The sequence below is a fragment of the Oscarella lobularis genome, chromosome 6 (assembly GCF_947507565.1).
Source record: "Oscarella lobularis chromosome 6, ooOscLobu1.1, whole genome shotgun sequence".
Lineage (NCBI taxonomy): Eukaryota > Metazoa > Porifera > Homoscleromorpha > Homosclerophorida > Oscarellidae > Oscarella > Oscarella lobularis.
The window spans coordinates 2,026,355-2,038,952 of record NC_089180.1 but is presented as its reverse complement, the minus strand read 5'-3'; the positions used below and the strand labels follow the sequence as shown (position 1 = coordinate 2,038,952).

The window sequence follows — 12,598 nt, the reverse complement described above, 5'->3', positions numbered from 1 at the left end:
TCACCGTTTCATTGCTTCGACGTTGTTTGCTATGGTAACGCTCTGACGTAGAGGCTGAGCACGCTATCTAGAGTTCCTCGGATTTTTTTGCCATGGAAAGAGGCCTATTTTTGCTGGTTTTTGCTACGTTTCTGTGTCTCTTAGGAGAAGTAAGTCTTTAGAAAACAGTTTTGTAACGCCTAATCGCCTATTCGATCCCAGATTCACTCGAAATCGGGAAAAGCCGACTTGAAGAACATTGTCAGCGACGTAGACGACATCAAAGAGTTCAAAAAGCTTCTCCGAACGCGAAAAAACGTCCTTATACTATTCGGCAAATCAAGTAAGAGAGAAAAACGCGAAGAAAAGGCTCGAAAGCGATCGAAACGCATAGCAAAGTCCGTGTCGGCCATTTTGCCTGTTTTTGGCGAAACTGCGACCGCAATGAAAGGCCTCGCGGCACTCGTAACAATCGATTGCACGTGAGTTTGGGAGAAAAAATTTACTGGGGCCCCCCTTTGAAACTGATTTTTTCAGTTCGTCATCAAAACTATGCAAGAAATTAAAAATCCCGCCAGGTGGAACAATTCTGAAGCACTACAAGTAACAAAAAGATATTGATTATTTAAAATTAATAATGATATATATATATTTAGGGATGGAGAATTCAATAAGGATTATGATCGAAAGTTCACTGTTAGGGTATGTAGTATAAGAGATATGAAGCCTTTGTATTATATATCTGTCTTCTAGTCAATGAGAAACTTTTTGGATGATCCCACAGGGGATGCTCCTTGGGAAGAGGAAGCTGGGGCTGATGACGTTTTTCACCTTGACTCGGACAAAGTAAATTTTAATTTTTAATTTTATGACGTCACTTTTTTATTTTATTAGGAGTATCGCAGGATGTTGAAAAAGGAGAAGAAACCTATTCTATTGATGCTCTATGCACCTTGTGTGAAAAATCAATAATAGTTTTTCAATAATTAATAAATTTTTTCGAGGGTGTGGCGTGTGTAAAATGATGAAACTCGCTTATGCTGAAGCAGCTACAGAACTCAAAGACAAAGCTGTATGGAAAAAAAAGGGGGGTAGGGGCAGCAATATCTATAATTCAATAATTATTTTAGATTTTGGCTGGAATGGATGCGACAAAGCAGGAGAATCGTCCCGTTGCAATTGAATTCAACATAACCGGCTATCCGACCATAGTCTATTTCGAGTAAGAAAATATTAATCAATTAAAAATAAAAAATACGTTTTTTCTCAATTAGAAAAGGCATCTATCAATACAATTACGGAGGAGGAAGAAGCAAAGACGAAATCGTCCAATGGATGGCAGAGTAAGACAACAATAATAAATATAATTAATTAATTAAATATCGTTTTTAGTCCTAAGCCGGCGTCAGAAAGTGACAAACCAGCGGAAGAGGAAGCGTGGTCGGACACGAGCGAAAATATTCATCATCTAACTACACTTGGATTTCAAGACGCTCTCTCTGACCACAAGCCACTTCTGGTCATGTTCTATGCACCGTGTACGTCTAAATATGTAGAAATATTGGTTTATATTGTGACGTCACGTAGGGTGTGGTCACTGCAAGAAAATGAAACCGGAATATGAAAGCGCAGCTGCTACATTGAAGGAAGAAGGAGTGAGTGAAAGACCTACCGTATATAGGATTAGAAAAAATCAATAATTAATTTTTAGATTGAGGATGCTGTTTTGGCTGCAGTTGACGCGACGAAGGAACCCGAATTGGGAAAGGCGTACGAAGTCAAGGGATACCCAATAGGTAAGTATAGAATCTTTATATGAGGGCTTTGACTCACATTGCTTAGATACGCTGGAAAAAGCAACAGTCGAACGGTGATTAATATATAGGTATATACAGTATGTACAATATGGCTTTTCTCTAGGTTTGAGAGTCAACCGCAAACTGACGACACCATCTGGCTAGCTGTGTATTTAGAAAGAGTGAAACGAATTATTGTGGATGATTTGACCACTGTCAAGGTTTATATATAATCTATATTATTTTTATTTAATCATTTTCTTTTTCAGAGGCTCTTCACTCCTTATTTTCCACCGTCCTATAACATTTTGATTTGTACGTCAATATGTACCACAGATGCCTTCAAAATTTGGTAAACGACAACTTTTATTACTAAAAATCACGAATTTTTTATTTGCTATATACATAAGCTTGAAGATTTTTGACTAGTTCGTACATTGCTATGTAGAGAGCGCTGCTTGGCAACGTCGACATGTATCTTGCTGTAAGCCCCTTATAGAGCATAGCTAGGCCCTTTTCCTTGTAGAGTCGTCTCGCTATATTTCCTATTGATTTTCCACCTATCACCTGGAAACGAGTTCGTAGAGTTCGTATGACGTCAAGGGGATTTGTTAGCGTGCTTGACGTAAAACCGGCACACATTCTAGAAAAAGCATTTAGGGCAGTTGGGAAATTAGGCAATAAATAATCATGTACAGTCAAATAGGTGCTCCACCATATGCCGCTCATTGGACCAAACGTTAGCAGGGAAATGAAATAAAATCCACGTAAGCCATTTTTTGAATAAATTTCAACAATGACGTTGCGTAGAGAAATATTTAGATTTTTCGACTGTCCGGCCATCATTAACTTTTGCGAAACGACGTCGACTGGCACGTTAACGATTTGGCTCGACGAACTCGCTATCGTCCCGGCAACCAAACCTTTCCACGTGGGTGACCACGTGGTCGGTAGGAGAAGGTGTCGCGAGAGTTCGTAGGCCGTGGAGTGCGTCTGAAGACCAAGCAGTCCAGAGGTTGTAGAGACCGCGGATTCCCTCGCGGCGCGAAATTTTGCCCAGGGCGTCGAAAGATCCCGCGTAAATCGATTTTTGCTGTTGTACTTGGAGGCGCGAGCATTGCTGGATAGATAGCCGCTCGTATTCCAACGAGAAAAGCCGTAGTATTTGTCCATTTGCTCCTATCATTTTTTACGCGCTAATCTACGCACTAGATGCGCAGCCGGCGCACCGAAACACATGCGGAGATCTTTTCTGTCTCTTCTTCGCGTTTCTTCGTTTCGAACGAGCTCCCGAAGTAATCATATGCGTTTAACGAGTGTCCAACTATAAACGCGTTTAGGTTTCGCGTCCCGATGGCGCGCGGAAAAGCGAGAAAGAGCGCAAATCGCCATGCAATCGCCCGAAACGCCAAAAATCGTCATCGATTTGAGTTTGACGCATGGAGTGACGCTAAGAGTAAGCTCACTCGCTGACGATCGCAATAAAATTCGTCGTATTTAGCGGCTAATCAAATTCAGCTAATCTACGGCTCGAATCTCAATCACGCGAGTCCCGTACATCGAATGATTACGAGCTACGACGAAAATTCGCTACTGTGGAAAGAAATGAGCAAAGGATTTCGTCATTCATTGAAAAATCTCCGTACGTAGTATAGTACGTGAAATTTCGTTATTTAATTAAAGATTGATTTTCGACACGACGACTTTTGGACGATATTTGAAAACAATCTTTCAAATCTCATTTACCTCAGTCCAGATTCTCCCAACGGTAAGAAGTCAAAATTTTGAAAAATTTATTATTGTTTTTCTTTTAGATTTAGTCGATGTGAACGATTCCAAAGTTCATGTACTCGGAGGAATCGTGGATCACCAAATCAATAAGGTATTTTCATATGCAAAGAGTCTCTCATGTATAATTCAACGTTTTCTCCTCCCCCTAGTGCGTTTCCTCGAACCGCGCATCTTCTCACAAAGTCGCAACCGCGAAACTTCCAATTTTAGAACACTTTTCAACGCAGAAATCCTACTCAACAGTACTCTCCATAAATCAAGGTAAATGCACCTGGTGTAAGAAGATACCGTAATCAAAATAAGTGTAGAGCGGAGCCTCTATCTCTTTAAGTATTTGATTGCCTGTCGACGTACCGAAGTTCTAGAGATTGGCTAGAGTCTCTCCCTGAGTAGGCAGACTATAGTGTCGTCATCAACGTGAACAGAAATAAATAAATAAATGTCTCGTCGCCTTGTGGGCGTTGATGGAACGGTATGCGTACTACGAAGCGTTTATATTTACGCGTTCAAAAATTGACGACTTTTTTGTTTTGTAGGTGGTGAGTGGATAATCTGAGAAGATGAAGAAGAAGTAGACGAATTTTTTAAAGACGCTATCGCATGAGAGTACAGTAGATTGCATGCGTTTGCTCTTGATCGACAAGAGCACTTCACTTAGCCTAGGGCACATGCGCGCTTTTATAGCGCGCTACTTGCGCACGCGACGTGAAATGGACCGACGTCATTTCACGTCGCGTGCGCTTCCGGTTGTAAAAGTAGGCAGAACTATGGTCAAAATTTTTATTAAAATATCCCGGATGTATATAAATAAAAAAATTAAAAAAGTCCTCTCTCGTCTCCCCTTCCCCCTCCTCCTTGGTCCTCGTTGATTGCTGCTTGATCCTGCGCTGCCGCTTGACCTCCTGGCCAAGCGGTGAGACTGAGACTGCAGTCCCCACAGTGAACTTTAACCCAAGTCCACAGGGGGTAGGCACATTATCCTCCAGCCTCCAAGGAGCGAGACTTTGACCCAAGTCCCCAGGGGAGAGCACATTAGCCTCCAGCCCACAAGGAGGGAGACTCTGACCCAAGTCCCCAGGGTGATGGCTTCGTCTACTTCCTCTTCTTTCTTCATCGAAACATCGTCCGATTGATCCGGTGGGGAGAGGAGAGAGAACTAAAATAAAATTACAAACCAGTCCACTCAAATCTATTGTCCTATTTACCTTGAATTGGATGAAGAAACGCCGTGGAGGAGGAGGAGGGAATTGATCCATGTCTTCATATAGGCATCTAAAAAAAATTCCAATTTTAGCCAAAATTTGAGGTGTGAGGTCCTATTGGTATCGCGAGATCAAACAGGCAACCCATCCCCATTGTTTGAAAAGGAAATCTTAGGAATCGGAGAGGTCACCAAAATGACCAAAAAACCATGGACGGTTCCATAAAAATCTCAACTCGCAGATTTCCATATAAAGGCGCTAGATCTACTCTACTCTATTAGTAGAACAACACTACAAGGTCAAACAGTTCGTACGGGTCAAATTTCACACGAAAAAAGACCACTTCCGGTACGCATTAATGTTAGCCACACCCTTCAAAAAATTGGCGCTCGACAATTTTGAGACCGTGGAGTCAACTAGGTACTAAAGCTCTATCGTTTCACGTAAAAATCGTGGCGTTCTGGGAGATGCGGTATTTGACAAAAAACCATGGACTACAGCTCACGGTTCTCTAAAAATCTCAACTCACGGATTTCCAACTAAACGGGATTTCCAACTAAACGGGCTAGATCTACTCTACTTTATTCGTAAAACAACTCCATGAGGTCAGACAGTTTGTACGAGTCAAATTTCAAACGAAAATGACGAACTTCCGGTACATTGGTCACGCCCTTCAAAAAGTCAATAAAATTCGGCGCGTCTGACAATTTTGAGACTATGATGTTAACTAAAGCCCTATAGTTTGACGCAGAAAATTCGAGATTTTGGGAGATGCCGTTTTTGACCAAAAAGCGTGTGCTATAGTTGAGGGATGCTGAAAATCTCAACTCGCCGATTTCCAAATAAACGCACTAGATCTACTCTACTTTATTAGTGTAACAACTCCACAAGGTCAAACAAATCGTGCGAATTAAATTTCGACCCGCCTACTTCCGGTACGTGTGACAAACTCGTCGATTTTCAAATAAATCCTCTAGATCTAGCTTATCTAACGGTTTCTAACGCACACGTTTATCGTTTTAAGAACTCTGAGTCGGCTGATTGCTACTAAGTAACGAGTCTACGCGAAAAACGGATTCGTGATTTGAGGAGCGGCGCTACGAGTCGTTTCGACTGTTTTGCGACCGAAAAATGCCGTTTAACGGTCCTAAATATTAGTATAGAGCTGAGAAGCGCTCTCTAAGTGCAGTTTTCGAGCCTCTATCGTCGATCGTTCGAACGCTATCGCTTTGGACGCCGTTGTATCAGCAAAACGATAGCGACAACTGCTTCGGAACATTCTACGAAGGAAATTACATCGTACCTAGGCTGATTCGCCCACATTTGCTGCGACTGCCAACGTCCTGCGGTCGTGTCGTCATCGTTGCGTCATCGATGCCCGTATAACCGGTCATACCTAGAAAATTGACAGGCATATAAAAACGTTTACTTAATCCACTGACACTTACATTTTTTGGCCGCATCCACGTGGTCTCGACATTCGATACTTCTACGTCATCAGCAAATCATCTAGATATACATATATATATAAAATTAAACGAGGGTTTCTTCATCTTCTTACACGTCACTGTATTCACTGTAGATTTTTCTCATTAGAACTTCAGACGAACACCACCGAAAGGTCAACACAATCTTTATAAAATCAATAATCAAGATCGCGACTACTTTAATTAATTAATAATTTTCTTACCGGTTTGGTTCTCTTATATTACTCGCTTCCCCCGAGATCCTTAGCCAGGCCAAAGTCAGAAATCTTCAACACGTCATCATTCTGAACTAAAATATTCCTCGCCGCCAAATCACCATGAACAAACTAAAATACATAATAAATAATATTAGCAGAAGAGCGAGGACCCCCGGCCTCACGTGTTTTGATATGCCGAATTTCATTCCCTTGGCAAGGCGCAGTCGTACATTTTCAAATCACTGAGCATCTGCGTTTCGCTGTTGCCTCAACGTGAGACAAATATAGCACTAGATCCCGGCGTCACGTCGTCGACGCTGGAATCGCGTATGCTGAGTTGAGATCGAGCACGACGACGCACGGAGATGGCCGTGCTGAGCGTATTCCATGACGATACTGAGAACGTCTAAGAAAATAATGGAAATACTAATTAATCTTGTGGGAACGGAAGTATTGCGTGTTCTCACTGTTTTGTAAGGAGAAGCCGTATATTTTCACCACGTGATCGTGATCGCCGAGATTCATCAGAAGTTGACTTTCGCCTATGAAATTTCGTCGTCGTCAGGATCTAGAGAGAAAATGAGAAATAAATATAAGAATCAATGAGGGTTCTTTTTACTTCGTGTCGTTTTGACTGCTACGTTCATAGAACCGTTAGGAGACGTCATTGTCGCTTTCATGACGTTTCCAAAGTGGCCAACACCTAGGGGTGGTAGAGATACTAATATTAATAATATTGATTATTGATTTTTTTCCCTTGTACCCAAGATCTGGCGGAATTTCGACGCGACTAGGTACAAGTAGCACTTCGTCCTGCTGCGAGCCTCGTCCGCTGTCGTTCTCAAAATCATAGACGGCTTTTTGATAATGCCGATAATAAAACACAGTCCCAATGACGAGTCCAAAAAAAGAGAAGGAGAGAAAATGCAACACCAATAGCAAGAGGAAGATCGAGAGAAGACGTTTTAGAAGAGGAAGTAGTAGTAGTAGCTGTGAAAGAATGATTAGTCGAATTAATAGAAGAAGCCGTGACGGTGGCGGAGGCGGCAGTAGAAAACAAATATTCTGACGTCACAAAAGCATAATAACCTAAAACATTCAAAATCCCATAAGATAATGAATTATTATTAGTAGTACATAGTACCCTCTATATTCAGACAATCGTTCCCGCCGTCACGTGTCGCTTGCAGACGCACGTGTACGATCGAAAAACGGCGCTGGCGTTGACGAACAATAGCATACCGTGTCCGATATCGTCCTCTAGCGTATGGCAAGCTCCGCCCCAACTGTTGATATATACATATATATATATATACAGTGGGGTCAGAAAGTTTTCGGCACCATCCAAATTTACTCAGTTCATGCATGTGCGATCTGATGAGTTTCTTTACCCGGAAAGTACATGCAAATATACGTATATTTCGTATCAGCAAAACTCCCCTAACCACGTATCTGATATAATAGGGACACCTTTGTTTATACTAGTAGCTAGGAAAATCGCTTTTAACACCTGACTGCAGTGAGTGTCAAAACGCCTACCCTTTTTGCTAGTTGAAACAAAGGCGTACCGGGCACCAAGGGTTTCTAAACGTGTTTTTCGGCACTAAACAGTGTTTTGTGGATATTAGTGTACAGATTGCATCGTCAAGGCATAAACTATGTTAATCTTAAAGGTGCCGAAAACTTTCTGACCCCACTGTATATAGATGCGATTTCTATATATAGACCCTTACTGCATTCCTAATAGCTGGTACATGGGTCCTGTGCCCATTATCTTTGGATCGACTCCAGCCTGAGCCCAGCTAACAATGCGAGCGAGAGAAGATTTGACAAAAGGAAGCACAAGTTGAAGTTACTCAATGTGTTTTCTGTTGTAGGTACTGAATGTGTTTTCTGTTGAACGTACTCAATATGTTTTCTGTTGAAGGTACTCAATGTGTTTTCTGTTGAAGGTACTCAATGTGTTTTCTGTTGTAGGTACTCAATGTGTTTTCTGTTGTAGGTACTCAATGTGTTTTCTGTTTTAGGTACTCAATATGTTTTCTGTTGAAGGTACTGAATGTGTTTTCGGTTGTAGGTACTCAATCTGTTTTCTGTTTCAGGTACTCAATGTGTTTTCTGTTGTAGGTACTCAATGTTTCTGTTGAAGGTACTGAATGTGTTTTCTGTTGTAGGTACTCAATATGTTTTCTGTTTTAGGTACTCAATATGTTTTCTATTGAAGGTACTGAATGTGTTTTCTGTTGAAGGTACTCAATGTGTTTTCTGTTGTAGGTACTCAATGTGTTTTCTGTTGTAGGTACTCAATATGTTTTCTGTTGAAGGTACTCAATATGTTTTCTGTTTTAGGTACTCAATATGTTTTCTGTTGAAGGTACTGAATGTGTTTTCTGTTTTCTGTTGAAGGTACTCAATATGTTTTCTGTTGAAGGTACTCATTATGTTTTCTGTTAAACGTATTCAATATGTTTTCTGTTGAACGTACTCAATATGTTTTCTGTTTTCTGTTGTAGGTACTCAATATGTTTTCTGTTTTCTGTTAAAGGTACTCAATATTTTTTCTGTTGAAGGTACTCATTATGTTTTCTGTTAAACGTATTCAATATGTTTTCTGTTGAACGTACTCAATATGTTTTCTGTTTTCTGTTGTAGGTACTCAATGTTTTCTGTTTTCTGTTGTAGGTCTCAATCTGTTTTCTGTTTTCTGTTGAACGTACTCAATATGTTTTCTGTTTTCTGTTGAAGGTACTCAATATGTTTTCTGTTAAACGTATTTAATATGTTTTCTGTTGAACGTACTCAATATGTTTTCTGTTTTCTGTTGTAGGTACTCAATATGTTTTCTGTTTTCTGTTGAAGGTACTCAATATGTTTTCTGTTGAAGGTACTCATTATGTTTTCTGTTAAACGTATTCAATATGTTTTCTGTTGAACGTACTCAATATGTTTTCTGTTTTCTGTTGAAGGTACTCAATATGTTTTCTATTGAAGGTACTCATTACGTTTTCTGTTGAAGGTACTCAATATGTTTTCTGTTGAAGGTACTCATTATGTTTTCTGTTAAACGTATTCAATATGTTTTCTGTTGAACGTACTCAATATGTTTTCTGTTTTCTGTGGTAGGTACAGTGTACTCAATCTGTTTTCTTTTTCTGTTGTAGGTACTCAATGTTTTCTGTTTTCTGTTGTAGGTCTCAATCTGTTTTCTGTTTTCTGTTGAACGTACTCAATATGTTTTCTGTTTTCTGTTGAAGGTACTCAATATGTTTTCTGTTGAAGGTACTCATTATGTTTTCTGTTGAAGGTACTCATTATGTTTTCTGTTAAACGTATTCAATATGTTTTCTGTTGTAGGTCTCAATCTGTTTTCTGTTTTCTGTTGAACGTACTCAATATGTTTTCTGTTTTCTGTTGAAGGTACTCAATATGTTTTCTGTTGAAGGTACTCAATATGTTTTCTGTTTTCTGTTGAAGGTACTCAATATGTTTTCTGTTCAAGGTACTCAATATGTTTTCTGTTTTCTGTTGTAGGTACTCAATGTTTTCTGTTTTCTGTTGTAGGTCTCAATCTGTTTTCTGTTTTCTGTTGAACGTACTCAATATGTTTTCTGTTTTCTGTTGAAGGTACTCAATATGTTTTCTGTTGAAGGTACTCATTACGTTTTCTGTTGAAGGTACTCAATATGTTTTCTGTTGAAGGTACTCATTATGTTTTCTGTTAAACGTATTCAATATGTTTTTTGTTGAACGTACTCAATATGTTTTCTGTTTTCTGTTGTAGGTCTCAATCTGTTTTCTGTTTTCTGTTGAACGTACTCAATATGTTTTCTGTTTTCTGTTGAAGGTACTCAATATGTTTTCTGTTTTCTGTTGAAGGTACTCAATATGTTTTCTGTTGAAGGTACTCAATATGTTTTCTGTTTTCTGTTGTAGGTACTCAATGTTTTCTGTTTTCTGTTGTAGGTCTCAATCTGTTTTCTGTTTTCTGTTGAACGTACTCAATATGTTTTCTGTTTTCTGTTGAAGGTACTCAATATGTTTTCTGTTGAAGGTACTCATTACGTTTTCTGTTGAAGGTACTCAATATGTTTTCTGTTGAAGGTACTCATTATGTTTTCTGTTAAACGTATTCAATATGTTTTCTGTTGAACGTACTCAATATGTTTTCTGTTTTCTGTTGTAGGTACTCAATATGTTTTCTGTTTTCTGTTGAAGGTACTCATTATGTTTTCTGTTGAAGGTACTCATTATGTTTTCTGTTGAAGGTACTCATTATGTTTTCTGTTGAAGGTACTCATTATGTTTTCTGTCTGTGCAAGGGGGGTTGCTAGGGGCGTGGTTAGGGTTACCAGGAAGAGGCGTTCCTTCTTGCATTTTTGGGCATGGAACGCGTACTTAGCATGAAGACTAGCAACGGTGTGTAAACAGAGGACGGCCGGTGCGAAAACGATACACGAAGCGTAGCTAACCGCACCGATCGGCTGCGTTTAGCAATAGCGCCGAAAAACAGCCGTTTTCGGCGTTTTTTCGTCCTTTGAACGGCCGTTATCGGCGATTAGCCGCATCGAACGCGATGGCATCGCTTGACTCAACTACGAGAGGTTTTGTCGATTCGTCGCGTATATGTCAAAATAGAGTCCATTTTTATCAAAAATCGGCCGCGAAAAGCCGAAATCGAGCCGTTTCTTTCGAATGGCGCAACGGTTCGCAAAACCGCTTCGTAGTTGAGTCTAGTGATGTCCGGCGATCGCGTTTGTCTCCGACGTCTATTGGGAAAATGGCCGTTGAAAGAACGAAAACCTTCCTCGAAGTAAGGCAAACGGTTGTAGTAGTTTTTCGAGTTACGGGCCCAAAGATCTATATATATACATACAGTATACATACAGTATATATATATGCCTGTTCACAATTTCCATTTTTCTGCCAAAACGACCTCATACAGAAATATAACTAGAGAATGATGGCCCGGTGTTCACCGTGTTGCCATCATGCAGAGCCTCCCACCGCTTACAGTACGCGAGTGCATTACATAGTGTGGCGTCATAAATTTTATGTTGCCACATATACACGTACTGTAGTAATCCCTGCCCTTAGCCCCTACAGCTTAGTCCTGTACGTACATACTGTACATACCTACATAATTGCAATGTTTTTCTAATTACACGCTTTTCTGACGTACTGTATTGTATTTCATAATTTGCAAAATATTTGAAGACATATGCATGTGTACGGGTCATATTTCCTGTTACCCGTACCAGAGATAGAGAAGGAGAGGGATATGAAACTCCGGGTCACGTGATCTATTTAGCTGAGTGGAGGTCTGTTGCCCTTTTTACCCGGATGTGCTCGTGACGTAGGCGGCTATTTGTACTACATTTGAGAGAAAATGTTCGGTACGACCTTTCGGAAGCCTGGAAACAAGTGTCGCTAGAGAAACCCTGCCCAGTCCTACGCGTAACGATGCATAAAACGACGGTAGACGCGCGCGTTATGCGAAATGGACTTTTGCTCCCTCCTGCGCTTTTTTGCGACCGCCAATATTCTTGCAAATGGGCCCAAACAAAAGCACAAGGGTCGGAGAATAGACATAGGCTCAACTCTTGAGGCTGGAATCTGCCGTTCCGCTGATAAACAGCAAAATAGGCGTTTTCGCCACGTCACCCTTTGCTCCCTCCTGTAGCAAGAACATTCGGCGAGTTTGTTCGCAACTATTTTACCCGCGTAGATCATTTATCTGTGAAGAGACTTGTGCCTGATCTTATCCAATATTTCTTCTACTGAAGGAGATAATAATTTTTTTCCTAACTCCGACGTTGTAGGATTTTCCACTCTAGCTATAGCTCTATTATAGTTGTGATGCCTCGAAAGCTTTGCTTACATCTTCGCAAGTAGCAGAGAAATATTGATGATAAAAATAAACGAAAAGCGAAGATCGATGGGATCATAAGGTGAATCTCTGCATATAACGGGCGCGTCTTCCGTGGTTTTATGATTCGTTACACGTAGGGCTGGGTAGATTTTCTCTAGCGCACTGGTTTCTAGGCTTTTGAAGACCGTAGCTCTCAGATAAACAGTACAAATAGCCGCCTTCGTTACGAGCACATCCGGGTAAAAAGGGCGACAGACCTCTACTCGGCAGGACGGAC

The 12,598-nt window shown here is 40.5% G+C and overlaps 1 protein-coding gene, 2 long non-coding RNA genes and 1 pseudogene across 4 annotated transcripts; 2 read left to right on the top strand and 2 right to left on the bottom strand.

Annotated features, from left to right (window-relative positions):
* The first annotated feature begins 56 nt into the window (after nt 1–56).
* Nucleotides 57–2,210, top strand: LOC136188341 (protein disulfide-isomerase A5-like). 2 transcript variants are annotated; one of them, XM_065976092.1, is made up of 16 exons: nt 57–149; nt 202–322; nt 374–461; nt 517–582; nt 636–681; nt 733–825; nt 874–934; nt 984–1,051; nt 1,110–1,201; nt 1,254–1,322; nt 1,372–1,517; nt 1,567–1,634; nt 1,691–1,775; nt 1,837–1,849; nt 1,900–1,996; nt 2,045–2,210. In XM_065976092.1, the coding sequence occupies exons 1-16, from the start codon at nt 93–95 to the stop codon at nt 2,129–2,131; spliced, it is 1,257 nt and encodes a 418-aa protein (XP_065832164.1). In that variant the 5' UTR covers nt 57–92; the 3' UTR covers nt 2,132–2,210. The 2 variants fall into 2 exon arrangements, with proteins under 2 accessions (XP_065832164.1, XP_065832162.1); XM_065976090.1 differs by having other exon boundaries at nt 1,822–1,849.
* LOC136188512 (solute carrier family 25 member 44-like) lies at nt 1,981–2,961 on the bottom strand (annotated as a pseudogene).
* A 34-nt stretch (nt 2,962–2,995) lies between these two features.
* Nucleotides 2,996–4,281, top strand: LOC136188346 (uncharacterized). Its single transcript, XR_010670208.1, has 7 exons — nt 2,996–3,070; nt 3,116–3,231; nt 3,277–3,543; nt 3,590–3,657; nt 3,716–3,827; nt 3,875–4,038; nt 4,103–4,281. It is a non-coding gene; the product is annotated as an uncharacterized lncRNA (long non-coding RNA).
* Nucleotides 4,282–4,425: 144 nt separating this feature from the next.
* Nucleotides 4,426–8,282, bottom strand: LOC136187923 (uncharacterized). The gene is made up of 12 exons (XR_010670036.1): nt 8,186–8,282; nt 7,597–7,738; nt 7,216–7,541; nt 7,072–7,155; nt 6,920–7,020; nt 6,635–6,858; nt 6,459–6,581; nt 6,330–6,400; nt 6,217–6,277; nt 6,072–6,164; nt 4,772–4,838; nt 4,426–4,722 (listed from the first exon to the last, which is right to left on the bottom strand). It is a non-coding gene; the product is annotated as an uncharacterized lncRNA (long non-coding RNA).
* Between the last annotated feature and the right edge of the window lie 4,316 nt (nt 8,283–12,598).

Excerpts from the sequence above, each read along its gene's own strand:
- LOC136188341 (XM_065976090.1), top strand. The coding sequence starts at position 93 with ATGGAAAGAGGCCTATTTTTGCTGGTTTTTGCTACGTTTCTGTGTCTC. Across the intron at positions 323-373 it reads TATACTATTCGGCAAATCAA|CAAAGTCCGTGTCGGCCATT; the intron begins GTAAGAGAGAAA and ends CGAAACGCATAG. Across the intron at positions 1,323-1,371 it reads ATCGTCCAATGGATGGCAGA|TCCTAAGCCGGCGTCAGAAA; the intron begins GTAAGACAACAA and ends TATCGTTTTTAG.